Source organism: Sus scrofa, chromosome 1 (genome assembly GCF_054392235.1).
Source record: "Sus scrofa isolate SSC_HxYL_T2T_F1_AM1 chromosome 1, Sscrofa_HxYL_maternal_Yorkshire_Landrace_v2.0, whole genome shotgun sequence".
NCBI lineage: Eukaryota > Metazoa > Chordata > Mammalia > Artiodactyla > Suidae > Sus > Sus scrofa.
In genome coordinates this window covers 265,721,118-265,739,961 of record NC_139383.1, presented here as the reverse complement: position 1 = coordinate 265,739,961, position 18,844 = coordinate 265,721,118, and the positions used below count along the sequence as shown (strand labels likewise).

General features: G+C 55.2%; 1 protein-coding gene across 14 annotated transcripts in view; it reads right to left on the bottom strand.

The window, feature by feature from the left end:
* The window catches only part of COL27A1 (collagen type XXVII alpha 1 chain), a 155,378-nt gene that overhangs the window by 50,888 nt on the left and 85,646 nt on the right, over window positions 1-18,844 (bottom strand). For 10 of the 14 annotated variants that reach the window (XR_014825904.1, XM_021067868.2, XM_084993608.1 and 7 more), the window contains 9 exons: window positions 17,960-18,013; window positions 17,723-17,776; window positions 16,045-16,089; window positions 14,534-14,587; window positions 12,862-12,906; window positions 7,078-7,131; window positions 4,922-4,975; window positions 4,628-4,681; window positions 1,604-1,657 (listed from right to left, as the gene is read on the bottom strand). Coding sequence is in view for 12 of the 14 variants with exons in the window: in XM_021067868.2 (XP_020923527.2) it covers window positions 1,604-1,657; window positions 4,628-4,681; window positions 4,922-4,975; window positions 7,078-7,131; window positions 12,862-12,906; window positions 14,534-14,587; window positions 16,045-16,089; window positions 17,723-17,776; window positions 17,960-18,013 (468 nt within the window). In the remaining 2 variants the exon portion in view is untranslated. Of the gene's footprint in view, window positions 1-1,603; window positions 1,658-4,627; window positions 4,682-4,921; window positions 5,010-7,077; window positions 7,132-11,397; window positions 12,907-14,533; window positions 14,588-16,044; window positions 16,090-17,722; window positions 17,777-17,959; window positions 18,014-18,844 lie in introns of those variants that run through there. The other 4 variants (XM_084993665.1, XM_084993653.1, XR_014825918.1 and 1 more) reach the window with 3 other exon arrangements.

Here is an 18,844-nt window from a genome sequence, read left to right as displayed (position 1 = left end):
GGGGGCAGATCCCGCAGGTTCTGCATTCCTCCCAAACCCAGCCAGGGGAGCGGCTTGTGTTCCCAAAGCTCCCCTTCCAGCCCCGAGACTTTGATGTGGTTGGGAGCCTGGGTTTCCTCAAGCGGGAGATACATTCTTCAAGCCACAGCGGGGAAGGGTAGTAAGAGCCCAGCGAGTTAATGGAGGCCTGAGCCTCTGCATCTGGCAGGTTTGGGAGTCGGGGGCAGGGCCTGGGCCAACACGGCTCCCCCTCCAGCTAACCTGGCTTCCTGGGGCAGGAGGGGACATGCAGAGGGTCAAGGTGGACCCCGGCTGCCAATGGACTGTGGCCACTCGCAGAGCCCAAGACATGGCCCTGGGAGGGGCCCTGCCGGGCCAGAGGAATGCCTCTGAATCTCTCCTCTCCCAGGCCAACTGCTCAGACCATCTGGTTCAGGGGAAATTTTTAAACTACTTGAAATTCAGCCAAGAAGAGACTCATCATCTCAGAGCCCCTGTATGAGCTTGAGGATCAGGCCTGGGCTGCCTGCTCTACTTCTGCCATCTCGCTTCCTTTCCACAAGGCTGCACGACCTGGCACCCGGACATCCGCTGGGCCACAGGAAACCACTTCATCAGCCTTCTCTGCCTTCAGTATGAAAAAGAGTCAGATTCCCTGGGGTGAAATCACACTTCTGCCGCCTTAGCTGTGCAACCTGAGGCAGGTGACTTAACCTCTCTGTGCCTTACTTTCCTGGTCTGTAAGATGGGAATAGGAACAGCACTGACGTTACAGGGCAGTGTTGAAGATCACTGAGTCTACGTACGTGTCACAGTCAGTGCCTGGTACATAGTAAGTCCTAGCGATTACCTCTGGCTACGGTGCTCAGGCCACCTCTGCCTGAAACCCTCTGTGGCTTCCCGCTACCCTTGAAGCACAGCCCATAGGCCTCACTGTGGAGTGTTTGAGGCCGTGCTTGGCTTGACACCTGCTAATTCTCGGTCCCATCCCTCTCCCCTGTCCCTCTGTTGAACCAGTGGGGATCCCCAAACATGCCACTCCTTCTTACCTCAGGGCTTTCCCTCTGCCTGGAACCCAGCATTGGCTCAGGCATCACCCTCGCCTTAAAGCCTTCCCTGTACCCCGTTCAGGAGGTGAAGGGCCTCCTCCAGGCTCCCAAGCTGCCTGTGTTTCCACCATCAACGTGCTCAGGGCCCCGTACTGTCTGTTTGACCTACTTGATTGAGCCATGAAGCCAGGCAGAGGTCCTGCCTGGCCCATTCTCCTTGTACCTACAGAGCCTCCAACAGTGGCTGGCCCATCGCGGGGACCAAATCAATTGTTGAACGAATTCATGAACAAACACAGGAATGGACAAAGCACTGGTGCCACCCAGCCCAAGCCAAGCTTGGCTACTGGTGCCAAGGCCTGGTGCTCAGAAATAGGCTGGGAAAGATGGGTGGGGGTCCCAAGCTGAGAGTCAGGCCCGGGAAGAGCCTGGAACCCTGCCTGGGGCTGTGTAAGTCATAGATCTCAGGGCTGGGCGTGCAGGACAAGAACCAGAAGCGGTCTCTGCAGCAGGTGGCCCCTGCCCGTCCGACCCTGGGGCTGGGCCCCACTTACCCGGCGTCCTTTTGCTCCCCTCATGCCCGGTGGGCCTCGAGATCCTGGAGGACCCTGTGGGGAAGAGGAAGAGTTCAGTGAAGCCCCTATTTAGGGAGCAAGTGTGACCTTGAAGGCTGGACCTGCACCTTCGGATGGGTGCTGCTCCAGAGCGGCCCCACCCGAGCCCGCAGCTCCAGATGGAAGGACCTGGCCCCCTGGGAAGATCTGAACCCCAGGAGAAGCACCGACCAGCTGTCACCTTGAGCAGGACTCAGGGCCTGGGAATCCAGCAGTGGGGAGAAGGCATCCTGGTTGGATGAGCCACTTCCTCCCTTATCTCAAAATCAACAACCAGAAGCTTCGAAGACATTCCTGACAAAGTCTCCTCCAAGCCCACTCCCCCTTTTCCAAGCCCACTCCCCCTTTTCACTCCCCATCATCAAGGAGAAAACGGGTGCACGTTCTGACCCCCACCCTGACCTCAACTATTACCTGGAAGCATCCAGAAGGCTCTGACCAGGGCAGAAGGAGCCTGGGGGAGGGGTGTGAGAGGGAGCAGAACCAGACCTGGGTCCTGAGGTGGGGGGTGGGGGCAAGAAGCCTGCATGGGGTGGGGGGCTGGGCGGAGAAGTGGGGCAGGGGAGGCAGAGAGAAGGGAGCAGTGCTTATCTCCGTTTGATGAAAGAATGACAAGAGGAGGCAGAAGGGAGGGACTGGGAGAGAGGGAAAGAAAACGAGGGGCTGGCGTGTTCTGTGGCTTCCCAGCATCTGGCCCAGGGCAGGCCGATGACAGGTTTAGGGAATGACTGAGGAGGACGGAAGGGAGGAAGGGAGGGGAGGAAGGGAGAGGAGGAAAGTACAGAGAGGAACAGGCTGCCCCGTTGCCTGCTTTCTCTCCCCGGGGTCCAGCCCCAGCTACACACACCAAGTTGCATCTTCACCCCGTGGCTGGCCAGGGACCCCTCCGACAGCTGCAGGAGCCTCAGCTCCATCGGCAATCCTCAGATGTGCGTGCTCCCTTTACAGGAGGCGGTCTCATCCCCGCTCTGAATACCAGGGAGAGGCCCAGCGCAGTTTGGGGCCTCAGGAAACACTCCGATTTCTGCTCCCATCTCTCTCTTCCCAGGGCCTGGGGGTGGGGGTGCAGACCCTCCCACTGCTAAAGGGCTGAGGTGAGGGGCTGGGTCCCCACCTAACCCCTTGTCCGCAGAGCAAGCAGGGTGTGGACCAGGGCTTGGTCCACTAGAAAGACAGAGCTGACTCCCAGATGGTGGAGAACACGAAGACTGGCTGAGAACAGACAACTTTACAGAGGGATCTCAGACGGCAGAAGGCATGCAATGTGTCCCTGGGGATTTCAGGAGTCAAAGAGTCTCAATTCAGAGGCTTAAAAAAGCTGACCCTTCTGCCACAGAACCGGGTTCAAATCCCACTCGCCACTGACTAATTCTGTGACCTTTGGCAATGACTTCCACTCTCTGGGCCTCAGTTTCATCATCTATAAAATGTGTATAAGAAGAGTCCCCACCTCCTTGAGTTGCTGGGGAGACGAAATCATCCGGAAGGTCAGATCACTGTCAGCTGTCAGCTCTCTCAAAGGGGGAGGAGGTTAGAACCTGACATCCCCCCCCACCACGAAGAGAGACAATAGCCTTGGCTGACCCCAGTAGACTGGAGGAAAACGTGGATGTTAAAGTGAGTGGAGGCGTTCCCGTCGTGGCACAGTGGAAACGAATGCGACTAGGAACCATGAGGTTGCAGGTTCGATCCCTGGCCTTGCTCAGTGGGTTAAGGATCTGGCATTGCCATGAGCTGTGGTGTAGGTTGCAGACGTGGCTCTGATCCCGAGTTGCTGTGGCTGTGGTGTAGGCCAGCGGCTATAACTCCGATTAGACCCCTAGCTTGGGAACCTCCATATGTCGTGGGTGCGGCCCTAGAAAAGACAAAAGACAATAAAATAAAATAAAATAAAATAAAATAAAGTAAAATAAAATAAAATAAAATAAAGTAAAATAAAAAGTGAGTGGAAAATGCACAGCACAGAGTAGGTGCACGGGAAAGTTTAGGAACTGAGTTGGCCTTGCCTCCCTAATTGGCTCAGAGAACTGGTGTGGGCACACTTCCCTGGGTTCAGATCATGAAAGGCTCCTGTTCCCACCTTCATCAGTCCCCAGGGCAGCCTGAACTCATCACCCCCCAGCCTTGCCCTGCCCCCATCCTGCCCTTCTGGCCCCCCCACCTCCCCCACCCCATCTGCCAGCCTGAAGCCCACCCTTCCACCTCCCCAGAGTGGGCTCCCAGCCCTGAGCCCTAGACTTGGCTGGAGTGAGCACCCCACTTCATATACCGGCAGAGGTGGGGGGACCACCTGCGTCAGCTCTGAATGAGAGCCACCCTTCTCCCATCCCACCCCACCCTCGGGGAAGTGGGAGGGGCCTCTGAATCTGGGTGCTCTTGGCCACACCCTCCTCACAGCCCTTCCGCCTCTCCCACCCTCCCTGCCTTGGAATCCTTAGGAATCTTCCTGGTTCCTCAGTCATCATGAGAAGCCCAGGATCCCTGCAACCCTGGACCCTTAGGCCACTGGCCCCAGCATTTCTCATCTTCTTCCCTGCTTTCTCCATAGCCACTTAGTCACGGGCTTCTCTCTCCCCCATGCCAGACTACGAGCTCAGAGAGGGCAGGGACAGCTTTCTGCCTTGTCGATGGCAGCTCCTGGACAGTATTTCCCAAGTGAATGAACAAGGCAATAGCGCTCATAGCCAGGACACTCCCTTGCAGTGAACATCCCTCCGTAGCAAACATTAGCCTCACGTTTTCATTTCACCCACGCAATCACGTGACCCTGACCACGATTATTTCACCTGTTTTTCAGATGAGCAGAATTTAGACCCAGAGACGTTCCATGATCTGCTCTGGCCAGACACCCAGGAAATGGGACTGCTGGGATTCGAACCCAGGTCTGCTTGACTTTGAGACCTGGCCTCCTCACTGTGACTCAACAGTGGGTTTGAGCTCAGGAAACAGGCAGGCTTTGCTTACCGGGGGTCCAGGCTCTCCGGGGGTCCCGACACCACCTGGAGTTCCAGGATGACCCTACCAAGAAAGAGATGGAAAAGAAGGAATCAGCTCTAGGAGGCGTCTCTTCCTCCCGCAGTCCTGTCTCGGCCGGCTCAGCCCCAGCCCAGGGTCATGCGGGCAGCAGACAGGCCTCCTGGAGGGAGAAGGGGGCAGTCATCCGTCATGCACGGCGTACATGGAAGCAGGCAGAAGAGAGCAGAGCTGTCACCATGGCTGGGACAGGAGTGGGCCAGGGGATGCAGACTTGCTTCTTACCATCGACCCCTTGGGTCCGGGCGCGCCTGGGGGTCCCGTCATGCCCCGGTCACCCTGTGATGGAGACAGCAATTCAGGGAGGTCACAGCTGTGGGGAGCAGGTGCAGAGACTCGTCCAAGGTCTAGAGCCACATCACCCAGGGTGGTGACGAGGAGGGGGGAGCCTCGGGATTTCAGTCAGCAGAAGCCAAGACCCCCGGCAAGTCCTGGGAAGCCTGGCAACCACTGCAGCGTGCTACACGGTGAGCTCCCCTTGGGCAAGAGCGGTCCTGATCAAAGCTGCGCAAAAGACACTGTCTTTTTTGATCCTGGCCCACATTACGTGGTCCTCATTAGGCCTGGCATCCCCTGGGCTTGCTAAAGGCAGAGATGGCAACAGAAGGCATTTCTTTTATTCTCCCCATCCTCTGCTCAAACCTAGATGAGATGCTGGAGAATCAGAGATGCAACTCAGTCTCTCTTGACCCATCCACACAGGTCAGGCAGAGATAGCAGGTAAAGCAGGGGCTCTGGATTTGACTCCTGGAGGCCCTGTTTCTTGTATCCACCCAGCCAGCAAACATTTCTTGGGCATCTATTATGGGCTCAGCATGATACGCTAGACCCTGAAGACATGATGGATAGAAACAGATGGGGAGACAGACACACGTCACCGAAGCAGACAGATGCAAACTAGGGTAAGTGCAGTGAGGGACTGGGTCCCGGTGCTAAGATGTGTCAATAGGGGAATTTTTTTTTTTTTGCGGCTCTGCGGTGTATGGAGTTCCCGGACCAGGGATCCGATCCGAGCCACAGTTGTGACCTACATCGCTACAGTAGGAACTCCCCAATAGGGGATTTGACCCACCTGGGTGCAGGGTGTGATGAGGAAGGCTTCCCTCGGAATGCTGAAGGACACCTGAGAGTCATCTAGGCAAAGGGGCGGGGGTGAGGGGGTGGAGGAATGGGAACAGTGTACCTGGCCGAGGGAATGGCACGGGCAATGGTTTGTGGGTGAGGAGGGAGATGGAGCATTCGAGTAACAAAATAAGCCTAGAGATGGGTTTGATATGGCACTGAAGTTATCTAAAATGTTACCATGGAGGCAGCAGGGTGAAGGGCACACAGGAATTAGTGCTATTTTTTTGCAACTTCTTATGAATATAGTTACTTCAAAAAAATGTAAATTTTGGAGTTCCCGTTGTGGTTCAGTGGGCTAAGACCAAGTATCCATGAGGCTGTCAGTTTGATCCCTGGCCTCACTCAGTGCATTCAGGATCTGATTGCCACCAGCTGCAGCGTAGGTCTCAGATCGGGTCTTGCGGTAGCTGTGGTGTAGGTTGGCAGCTACAGCTCTGATTCGACTTCTAGCCTGGGAACTTCCATATGCCGCAGTGCAGCCCTAAAAAGAAAAAAAGAAATAAAAGTTAAATTTTTAAAAATAAGAGGAAGAAGGGAAGGAGGAGGAGGAGGTGGCCAGAGAGTCCGAGACAAAGGGAGTGACAAAGAGGGAGGCGCAAGATGAGCCTGGAAAGCAAGGTGGGGCCAGATTAGAACCTCAGTCTTTCCATCTATCCAGTGGGAATAATATTGGCTTCTCCAGGCAGGAGGGTGGGGGGGGGGCGCCTTCTTGGGGATCAGATAAACCCAAACACAGAAAAGCAGGTACCCTCCCTGCCAGGGCCCACGGCCGTGGGTGGGAGCCAATGGGAGGCAAAGTGTGGCCCTGGGCACTGAACTTGGATCAAATCCCAGCTCTGCCACTTCCTATCTGAGTGACCTTGAGTAAGTCACTTCCCCCACGGGAGCCTCCGTAATCTGGTCTATAAAACAAGCTGCTGGAAATTAACAAAGCAACTTAAGGAATTGGGCTCCCTTGCAAAAAGATAGATTTTTACCGCTCTCTGTTGCCTGCCCCGTGCAGTGCCTGCGTGGAGCCATGAGCAGCCCAGACCACATAGATGGCTGTCACACAGACATCTAACTGTGCTCGGGGGTGCTGGCAGGAGGACAGGGCAGAAGCTCCAGGGGATGCCAGGAACAGGGCACAATGGCTCCTTGAGGGTCTGGAAGGCCCAGGAAGCGAGGAGAGGCCCAGGGCAACTGGCACCTTCACCTTTCCAAAATTGCAAAACATAAGCTCTATTTGCTGAGATATTCCTGCCCACACAACTTACCTTTTCTCCCATGATTCCTGGCTCCCCGACCAGACCAATGAACCCCAGAAGTCCCTATGAGAAACGGGCATAAAAGCAAGAGAAAGAAGGAAACACCATGAATTCAGAGATGGGCTGAGTTTCCAAGGCAACTAGGCTGCATCTCCCTTGCACCGGAGCTGTCTCCCTGTGTCTCCTGTCCAGAGCCTGGTCATCCAGCCGGCCTGGGGCTGCCACCGAGAAGAGAGTTGCCTCTCTCTGGGCACTGTCCTCACTTCCTTCACTCCACCAGATGGTTCTGATTTTGGAGCCAAGCGGTGGGGCTGCTGCCAGCATCCCTGGGAGCGCCACATTCTTCCCTCGCCAGAAGCTGGGAGGCAGCCACGGTGGGGGAGGGGAAGGGGAGGGGCTGGAGGAGGGGGTCGTGGGTCCTGGGGGATGGTCTGTAAGTGGTGCTGGGAAGCGGCCCGGCTGTAAGAAATCTGTCCCCAACTTGTGGGGCTCTGGGACTATTTCAAAGAGAGAAACAAACCTGCTGGCTAGGACAGAAATATCCTAACCGCCTTCGCCAAAAGACCTGATTGAAATCTGGGAAGTGGAAGCCTTTTTACTGTCTTGTGAAAGGCTTTCTCTCCTCTCTGAAAGGACACACACACACACACAGTGGTTCCTGTTGCTCTTTTTAACTCCACTGGGTGATAACTCGCTTCTGTGTTCCAGCGTTCTAGGTGGCTGTGGGCCTCGCTGCTGCCCTGAGCTGGCAAATGCGCACACGCTCAGTGAGGACCAAGAGCCTGGAGGGGAAACCCAGGAAGGCAGGCAACCCCCAGTCCAGACCCCATTCACTCCCCTGCTAAGGAAAATTCCAGCAGACGGGGGTCGTGTGTGGTTCAGGGGAGCAAATGTGGCTTTGGAAGAACCCAGGTTTGGAGCCAAGAGTTTCTGGGAGAATGAGGGAAGACAAAGGGACAAGTGGATTTGTCCCATAAAATCTACTCCCTGTCTGCAAACTGGATCTAGAAAGGAAGGACACCTTGAACTTGATCAGAAGCAGATCAGAAGTTATACACTGAGGCAGCGAAGCTGCCGGTCAACTAGAGTGAAGAAAAAGCCCTCCTGCGCCAAAGGGTCAGCTCCGTGCAGCTCAGAGACAGGTTTAAAGTGGCAGCTCAGATCAGGAATCTGTGTGTCTTGCAGTTGCAGCCTGGGATTCAACTCTGGCCCCTGGGGTTCCAAAGCCCATGCACCTGTCACCCCAGTACGTGTGGCCGTGAGCCGGACCCAGATCTCCCCAGCACCACTGCCACACATGAGGGGTCCTGGTTCCCTGGGCTCAGATACCCTTCAGGATTGAAGCATGAGGTGAGAGGGGTGAGGTATAAGGTATGAGATCATGGCTAATAAGTCACAGAAAATAACCAAGTATTGACTCTTGCAGCAACTTACTTTTTTTGGGGGGGGGGAGTCTTTTGGTCTTTCGGTCTTTTCAGGGCCACACTCGAGGCACATGGAGGTTCCCAGGCTAGGGGTCCAATTGGAGCGACAGCTCCCGGCTTACACCAGGGTCACAGCAACGCCAGATCAGAGCCGCGTCTACAACCTACATCACAGCTCACAGCAACGCCGGATCCTTAACCCACTGAGCGAGGCCAGGGATCAAACCCGCAACCTCATGGTTCCTAGTCGGATTCGTTTCTGCTGCGCCACGACGGAAACTCCCAGCAACTCACTTTCAACATTCATTAGATCATGTTCAAGGTGACAGCAATATTAATAACAACAGCTGGCACTAACGATGGGCCAAGCACCATCTCTGACACTTTATCTATGTCAATTTCAGGCTTGTGGCCCCTGGGCAAATTGCAGAGCCTCTCTGGGCCTCATGTGTGGAGTGAGGGGACTTAAGATAAAGGGCTTTCCCCACCTCCCGGGGTTGTTCTGAGTATTGGCGATAATGCATGGCACATGTAGGCACTCTATAAATGTTAGTTTCCCTCCCATCCCATTCTAATTTATTTTAAAAGGGCATGGGGTTAAGGCAGAGGCCTGAGCTCCCCACAAGGGAGCAGTCAGACATTTAGAGGATGTCGAGCAAAAGGAATAAAAACTACTCTATTTAAGAGGTCCCTGCCTGACTGGCCCAGAGAAACAGAAATTTCATAGCTACTTTAAATTTATGAGTTGTTGGGTCCTGGAAGGCAGGCAGGTCATAAACCTCAAACAAGAAGCCAAACAGGATCCTAATGAATAAGGGCCATAGAGCGAGTGCCCCATTTCCCCCGCCCCTACCCCTGGGACCCCTCCCTGGGGCGCTGTCCTGGAACATCCTGGCAGGCCTGTCCCGTGTTTGGAGCTGAGGCTGGTCCGGAGAAGCGTGCCCCAGAGACCCAGGACTTCCACCTGGCGGGGCTGGTGGAGAAGCAGTCCTGACAGCTGTGGACACAGTTGTCTCCTCTCAGCGGTCAAGAGGGCATGAGGGAGGAGGTGGCATTGTCACCTACAGCGGGCACTGCATACGTGGGATCTGAGTCCCCAGTTTGGCGGAGAAGGCTGGCCCAGTCCTCATATGGTTTACAGATAAAGGGCCGCTGTGGACCATGAGAATTTTTCTCCCTCCCTCCCTGCTCTCATATGAAGATCTGCTTGGTGCTGGGGATGCAACTGGGAACAAGGCGACCCTGGGTCATCTGCTGGACAAGACATCTCAGGGTTAGGTGCCTGGCTTCCCCCTGGTCGGAACTTTTTAAAGGCAAGGCCGGTGCTTTGTATTTATTGTCCCAGCACCTAGGACAGGGCCTGGCAGGCTGGCTGCACTCTAACTGCTAGAAAACTGCAAGGGCTCAGAAGGTCAAGGGTTTTCTGGTTCCTCCAGGGCAGGTCTTGGCAAACCAGCAGACCTGAGTGTCAGCCTGGGCTCTGGCAGTGAAGGTGCTGCCTGGGAGATCTTGGGCAAGTTACTTCTCAGAGCCTTGGTTTCCTCATTTGCAAAATGGGAATAATAATACTGTCATGGGGTTGCTGGAGGTATGGCCAGTGATGGTATGGAAAGTGTTTGCACAGAGCCTGGTACCTAACAGGTGCCCAATAAGTGTAGCCGATACTGTGATTATAAGGAGGTCTTTATAGCCTTTCCTGGGGATCCTCTGATTCTGCCATGAATAGGAAATGTCTGCTCCCACATCAGGAAGGGGGCCAAGGGCACAGCTGGCATGGCACCCCAGCACGCCAAGTGGCAGCGACCTGGTTCCAGCCTTGCCTCACGGTTCAGACAGGTGTCTCTTTTCCTGCTGAGCCGGCTGGGTCACTTGCTGAGGGCTGCACTGAATCAATGAGGCTGGGCTGTCCCCACCTCCTTCTGGCCCCAGCTTTGCCGCTGCCCTTGATCATCTAAGTCAAACCCATTCTCTGCCACGAATCCCAGCCTGCCAACTAATGTGGACTAGGATCCAGGGGTTCTTAACCTGGAGTTCCTATAAGGCTCTGGGGATGGATATCGGTGGGGGGGGTGGTCCATGAATTTCTTTTTAGGGCCTCACCTGCGGCATATGGAAGTTCTCAGGCTAGGGGTTGAATTGGAGCTGCAGCTGCTGGCCTATGCCATAGCCACAGCAATGCCAGCTCCAAGCCACATCTGCGACCCATGCCACAGCTCAAGGCAACACCAGATCCTTAACCACTGAGTGAGGCCAGGGATCAAACCCTTGTCCTCATGGATACCAGTCAGGTTCTTAACCTGCTGAGCCACAATGGGAACTCCCAAAATGGCAACTTTTATTTTCATCAACTTCTAATTCGAATTTAGCATTTGCCTCAAACATGACTGTAGGCCACAAACCCACCCACGGCAACGGCAATGGTCACCGGTATTTACATGCCACATAGTCACTGCTGCAGAGATTTCAAAATCTATCAGTAAGTCTTGTCATCACTTCAGAACTGAGCTTATTATTAGACCTGCTGCTAGATCCTGCTATTTCATGCAAGAATAGAGAAGTCTATCTACGAGGAGATCATATTTTAATATACCATCATATTTGTATTTCAATATAATAGATTTCCTATTTTTTTTTTTTAATCTCTTTGCCATTTCTACAGCGGCTCCCTCGGCATATGGAGGTTCCCAGGCTAGGGGTCGAACTGGAGCTGTAGCCGCCGGCCTACACCAGGGCCACAGCAACACGGGATCTGAGCCGCATCTGCGACCTACACCACAGCTCACAGCAACCCCAGATCCTCAGCCCACCGAGCAAGGCCAGGGACTGAACCAGCAACCTCATGGTTCCTAGTCGGATTCGTTAACCACTGCGCCACAATGGCAACTCCTTGATTTCCTTTTAATCCTTTGTTTTGTATTTGTGTTTAAAAATTCTTTATTCTGAGAAGGGGACCGTGGGCTTCACCAAGCCTACCAAAGGGGTGCAAGGCACGAAAAAGGTTAGAACCCCTGAATAGAGTGGTTTCTAAGGACCCTTCATGTCTCGACATTCTAGGATTCCAAGTATCTATTTCCTGAGAGCCCTACCACCAGCATAACTATGAAATTCAATTTGCTGAACGTATTGCCTTTTTTTTTTTCCAATCAGGAAATACATCCAGGCTGTGGCAGCCCTTCCAAACTCCTGGGCTTCCCGCAGAATGCGCTCGAATGACACTGGAAAGGTTTCAAAAATCCAGTCCTCCCCCCTGCGTTAATTCCTTTCTTCCCCCCAACAGATGTTGCAGGCCTGGTGAGGAAGCTCATGGTGTGTGACTCTCACGCCACTGATGGCATCTCTCAGCAAAGATAATTTATTCTGGCTTCCCAGCATCATGATTCCTTCCAGCCTGAGGCAGCCCCTTGCAAGGTTCAGAGGGTGGCGTCCTTCTTTAAAGGAGTGGAGGAGACTGCTACCTTCTTTTTGTGTTTATTTGTTTATTTGTCTTTTTAGAGCCGTACCTGCGGCATATGGAGGTTTCCAGGCTCGGGGTCGAGTCAGAGCTCCAGCTGCTGGCCTACGCCACAGCCACAATAATGCCAGATCTGAGCTGTGTCTGCAACCTACACCACAGCTCATGGCAATGCCAGATCCTTAATGCACTGAGCGAGGCCAGGGATCAAACCTGCATCCTCATGGATACTAGTTCCTTACCGCTGAGCCACAATGGGAACTCCGACTGTGACCTTCTGACCTGACCTACCAGCCCAAAGGTTAAGCTTTTAGGAGGGGCCAAGCTGCAGAGGAGGGACGGAGGCCGGCCATCCACCCAGCTCTCCCAGCAGCTTCTCCCCAGTGCCCAGGGACCTGGACCTCGACACTGAAGGCTGTGATGCTCCAACCTCCTTCTCAATGATTCCTCGCAGCCTCCTCTCCTCTTCAGACCTCGGCCTGGCTTCCCCAACTAGTCAGAACCCCTGGTTTGAATTCATCTTCTTTATAATTTAGGGATGCCTGGACCAAGGGCCCCTGGCAAGTGGCTCTGCTTCTCTAGTGTTCAGCTTCTCCATCTATGAATTGAGCCTGGCAGCGACTATGAAGGGCTCATCCACTTTTCACGTTCTGGGAACAAAGTCACGTAACGTCTTTGGGCCAGTGCCCCCAGAACATCTGCAGCGTCAGACCTTGGGGAACGTCTGCCGTGACTGGGATGCACGGCTTTCTCATTCAGTGACCTCACCTCCCTGCGAGCCAGAGGGAAAGGGGGAGGCGAGCGAACCCTCCTCTCCAGCTGGGATGGGGATGAAATGAGGTGGCGCATGCGCGGGCTTCCCACAGCGTAAGTGCTCAGCAAAGGGAGCCTTCATGCTCCGAGACGGTGTTGACTCACCTGCTCACCCACGGGCCCCGGCCGTCCAGGATTGCCTGGCTCCCCCTGCAGAGAAACAGAGGAGGGTCACTTGGGATGAGCGATTAGGGGTCTAGGCCTCCTGGGGGACACCCCAGCCGACTGGCTTTAGTGCCCACTGGTGTGGATGGACCAGGAAACTCAACTCCAGAATCTGGCCTTGGAGACTCCGAATGAATGGCAGGGACCGGGATACGAGGGCAGAACCTCTGGCCCCAGGAATGACCCTAGCCTCCCTCGGAGTGGCCCTGGGCAGGTTACATGGCACACGGTCCGTATCTCATTCAGGCCCCTTCATCGACCTCCTGTTTTCTGTGGAGATGGAAACTGAAGCTCAGAGAGGTGAAGTGAGCTGCTCGAGGTCACACAGCGAGCTGAAGGAAGGTCTGGAACTGGAGCTTTGGTCTGAGTGATTGAAATCCCGATTCCTCCTCCATTGGGCTGTCCCACCCCAGGAAGAGCAGGGAGCTGGGGAGTCAGGGCATGTGGCTCCTGGACCTAGCCCACCAGAGCTCTGCCACCAGCTCACAGGGGGCTGCTGAGCCTCGTCTCTGCTCTAGGCTCGGCCTCCCCAGCTACAAATAGGGAAAATCAGACTTGTTCATTTCAGAGGCTATTTCCAGCTGTCATAGGAGGTGGCCATTTGTGGCCCTGTCTGTCAGCTTCATCCCATGCAGTGGTGGCCCCTGCTCCTTCAGCAGCCACAGCTGTCCTGGTGGGCAGACCCAGGGGATAAATCCACTCTGGCCATGTCACTGCTCCCACCACAGAAACCCAGCTGGGATGTGAGGGAGAAAAGCCCAAACCTCAGAGGGCAGGACGTGGGCTTGGACTGGCCAAGAGTTTGGCTCACAAATGCACATGGCTCCTTGCGGTCCTGGCTCGAACCTCAGCCCACCCCTCCAGCTGCTCCCCCAGACCTCACGGTCGATACCCTCAGAGGGGCCAGGCAGACACCCATGAGGGCCATTTCCCCTGGGTGAGGGGACGTGAGTGGCCTGGGCCCCCCAGCTCTCCCCTAACCTCTGTGCATCTGTAAACTCGGCCCAAGGATCTCGGCCCAGGATGGCAGGGGAAATCCAGCCCCCGAGGGGAGTCCCTGGAAAGCCATCAGGCTGCTCATGGGCTGAGGATCATATTCTCCTAGTGGGGCCAGTTCTTTCTGGATAACTTAAAAAAAAATTTAATAAATGAAATGCATATTTATGGTATTAAGGGGGGAAAATATAGAAGCCCGGAGAAGAAAATGGAAATCTTCTATAATTCCGCCACCCAGAAATCACCCCTTTCTGACCCGCTTCCTGCACCCCACCATCACCCCGGAATGGTGATGCCATGCCGTCTTCTAAAAGCCACCAGCACTGTTTTGTAACAGCCACATCCCCGTCTTGTAAAAGCTACTAGCACCTCATCTTCGGTGGCTGCCCTGTAATCCATTCCCTGAACACCAGCCCGCTGTTGGATATTGAGCTCAGGTCCACTTTTTCCATTCTGTCACCCATCCTTTGTGATAAATGGGGTCCATTTCCTCCCCTTTTCACAACACAGGCCAGGGGTTCAGGGTTCATCCTCGGGCCTCATAGGTTGCCCCCCCCAGCCCCCCCCCCATGTTCCCTCCTCCTCCTCCCCAGCACAGCGACTCCCAGTCTCTCACCTTCAAGCCATCCGGGCCGGGCCTCCCAGGAAACCCCTTTCTGCCGGGCTGACCCTGCAACAGGGAGAAGCCAGTGAGAGATGCGAGGAGGGGGCGGAGATGCAGAGTGCCAATGTCACCAGACTGCCAGCTGTCCTTGGGGATGGGGATGCAGGGCCAGGGGTGGGGGTGGGGGTGGGGGTGGCGGTGGGGGTAGGGGTGGGGTCTGTAGCCGTGTGACCTGGGGAAGTCTCCCCTCCCCGGCTGGTCTTGTTTGTTAGTGTAGATGATGAAATCTGCTTTCAAGGGCTAAGGGAACGGAAGGGACTGGAACAGAAGATAAAGGACGCACAGGGAGGGAGGGGTTAGGCCGGTGGTCCTCTGAGACCGTGTCACAGGACACTCATGAGGTCAAAACTATTTTCGTGGTGATATGAAGATGTCATTCGCCTGCATCCCTCATTCTCATGAATAGAAGTGGAGTTTTCCAGAGGCCACAGGACATGTGGCGCCCTCCACAGATGGAAGGCAGAGGCAGGCTGGGGAATCCAGCTGCCTCCTATTAAGACAGACATTTGAGAGATTAGCAAAAAATCGTGAAACAATGCCACTCTTTTCATTAGCTGATTCTGCTTTGGAAAATACAGCTATTTTTCATAAAACTGTTTTTTCCTGTTAACATGAAACAGGTTTGCTATGAATTTTTATGATGTTATTAATTTTCAGTGAACGGGGAGTTCCCGTGGTGGCTCAGTGGTTAACGAATCCAACTAGCATCCATGAGGACATGGGTTCGATCCCTGGCCTCGCTCAGTGGGTTAAGGATCTGGCGTTGCCGTGAGCTGTGGTGTAGGTCGCAGATGCGGCTCAGATCCCAAGTTGCTGTGGCTGTGGTATAGGCCGGTGGCTAAAGCTCCGACTGGACCCCTAGCCTGGGAACCTCCACATGCTGCTGGTGTGGCCCTAAAAGATAAAAAAGGACAAAAAAAAAATTTTTTTTTCCAGTGAATGGACACCAACATTGAAAGCTTCACCATATTAAGCACTCATGTCAATGGATGTAACCCACACAAAGAAGAATATTTTGGGTCCTCAGTCATTTTGGAGAGGGTAAAAAAATTCACCAAGTGCCGATTCATGCAATGCTGGGGTGAAGGTGGAGCAGGCATGCACCTTCTGGGAGGCCCAGTGGAGCAGTGGAGAGAATGCAGAGTCAGGTTCCAGGCTGTGAGATACAGGAGCTAAACTCTGAGGCTCTTTGAGCCTCAAGGACCTTGGATGAAACTAAGAAGGGCAGTGCCCCTCCCAGGGAAAATCAAATGAATGGACGTAGATGCCAAGCCCCAGCACACAGCGGGTGGGTGAGAACGGCCAGTCCATTGCCTGCCTCTGGTCTCTCGGTCTCTGTCTGTCCCAGGTCCCTCCCTGGCATCCCCGAGGCCCTCACTGCTGACTTCTCTCCAGAGCACGGCCTTTGCAAAGCTGGCTCAGCACCCGCAAACCCCACCTCCCCCCAAGCCAGCAACACTCACCTCCAAGCCAGGGGCCCCGGGTGGCCCCATGGGTCCCTCATCTCCCTAGAGTTGGGAGACACGAAAGGGGGGAGAAAAGGAGAAAGTTAATCCAGTGCGGGAGTCTTGGCGATCTTGACCTGTTAGGAGGGAAAGGAGTGGACCCAGGGGAGCCCTTCTGGACCTAGAAATGGTGCACCTGGGCCCCTGGCAGGGCAGAGGCCTAGAGGCCAGACCACACGGGGGCTTCTCTGCGAATGGGGCTCCCCATGTCGTCTGAATGTGACCAGGCCAGGCTGGTGGTGGAGCCCGGCAGGAAAGTCAAACCCCATTGTATGCTGTGGGCGAAGTGCCCCAGCTTGCAGCCCAAAGATACGGGCTCTCTTTTGAGCTCTGCCCTTCACCCAGCGGCAGACCTTAGCTTCACTGAGCCTCAGTTTCCCCATCTGTAAAATGGTGCAGGGCAGCGAGGGATCATCTTGAACCGGGATGACCCCATCATCACTAGGATGGGTGTGCCCAGCGTCTCGTGGGTGTGTGGGGCATGAAGGCAGGGAGGAGGGTGTGAGAGAGAGAAGACACGGAGCAGTGAATAAATGTATGAGGGGACCAATGAACTGATGACGACACGAGCAAGTGGCAGGTGTACTGAGCGTCAGCTGGAGGGGTGACGGGCGTGTCAACGGAAGCCCGGGGATGGTGCTGTCTTTCCCTCTCACCCACTTCCTACTTCCTGCCTGTGGAGACTCCTCAGGCCCTCCCACAGGTCCAGGCAGCCTCTAAACCGGTCCTCCCTGGCATGCCAGGCCTCACCAAGAGGCCCCCTCCAGAGCTTCCAGGAAAGCAGCCCCACGTGGCAGCATCCAGAGCCAGAGCTGGGACCACATCAGACACAGACCCAGCAGCCCGAGAAGGGATCCGTGTCAGCCAGATGCCTGCCTGCGGTCCTGGTCCTGGGGAGTCTGGGTCTCCTGCACCCTCACTCAGGGCTGCTTGTCATGGGGGCCCTGGGGCCTGAGCCAAGGTGCAAGGGGGAGGGCCTTGTGTGCAGGGAAAATTGGGGGCCAGCCAGTGGGGTGCCCAGCAGCCCTCCAGCTAGTGCTCCCACAGGCCCATAGAGAATATGAATCCCCTCCATCGCGAATGAGAAATAAACAGACCTCACTCTGCCACTTACTAGCTACGGGAATCGTGTGTATGTATTCTCTGGAGAGGCCCCCACACAACTCCCAGGAGGCCAGAAGTTATAGCATAGGGGCTACATCATGGGCTCAGCAGACCCAGGTTAAAATCCTGACGCTGCCTGCCACTAATCACAGGACCCAGCACAGTCCCTTTGTCCCCCTGAGACTCAGGGCCTCACCTGAGGGCTGAGCTAATGACTCCCTCCCTCCCATATCAATGCCCCAATACACTGTGTTACCGTGAACAAGAAAGTGGCAGTGCCTCCACGAAAAGAAACCCCAGGACGATGGGAATGGCCAGGAGTGACCAGGAGTGACCTGTCAGCCAGGCCAGGGCAGAGAAGGGTCCCTGGAAGGGTCATAGGGCAAGGCTGTAAAGGATGAGCTGGAGGGTGAGCCTGAGGCAGCCCTGGGCTGTGCCCCCCACTGAGGGACCCTGGCCCCCAGCTAAGGACCCAGGAAGAGCAGGCTGACAGCTGTGGGGATGGGTAGGGGACAGGGCCAGATGGTCTCACCTCCGGCCCCAGCTGCCCACGGGGTCCCGGCAGGCCTCGAGCTCCAGGCTTACCCTGGTGAGAAGAGAACAAAAAAGGCTCTCAGCAGCAGCACCTCGAGCCCCGTCGCAGGCTGGTCACAGGCTGGCAAGGTTTCTCCTGCTTCCGAGCCAGGGAGCCAGCCCTGCAGGCCGGGGGCTTCTGCAGAGCTGTCGGCCTCATCAACTGCAGTTCCCCCCATCCCAGGCTAGGACTCACCTTCGTGCCTTCTGGGCCGTTGTCCCCAGGGGGGCCAATATCTCCGGGGAACCCCTGAAGGGAAGCAGAGAGCAGGGGTCACCCAAGGGGACTGTGAAGGGAAATGCCAAGAGCCTAAGGCCCAGGAGGGGAACCAACCTGGGTTTCCAAACCACCCTCCCAGGGAGGTGACCCTGGGCAGCTCTGTTAATCTCGATGACCTAAACAAGGGTCTTGGGACCAGGCCCTACACTATGGAGACACTTATGCGAGACAGTGCAGGAAGGCCTTGGCACAGGAACAAGCACATAACAAGCTCGTCTAACCCAGAGTTGCCCAAGTCCTGGGTCAGAGCTGTCCTCTGCTCTGAGAAGGAGCATTCGCTTTTTTTTTTTTTTTTTAGGGCTGCATCTGCAGCATATGGAAGCTCCCAAGCTATGGGGGGAATAGGAGCTGTAGCTGCTGGCCTACACCACAGCCACAGCAACACAGGATCTGAGCTGCATCTGTGAACTATACCACAGCTCAAGGCCACACCAGACCCTTAACCCACTGAGCGAGGCCAGGGATCGAACCCGCATGCTCATGGATACTAGCTGGGTTTGTTACTGCTCAGCCACAGCGGGAACTCCAAGAGAAGTGCCCTTCTTTGATTGCAGGGATCCTGCAGGTGTGATTGTGTTCTGGGTTGGTCGTGACTTTGAAAGGCTTGAAAAGCACTGGTCTAGTACATCTCAGCTCAGACTGGAAGCTGAAATCCCCACTACATCCTGGCAGGTGTTCTGGACTCTGTCCCACAGCACCTGGGAGGGTTCACTGCTCCCAGACCAGGCTTATTCCCAGTGGATGATGGACTGGGCACTGGAAGCTTCTCCCTGACACAGAGCAGAACCTTCTCCTCCAACA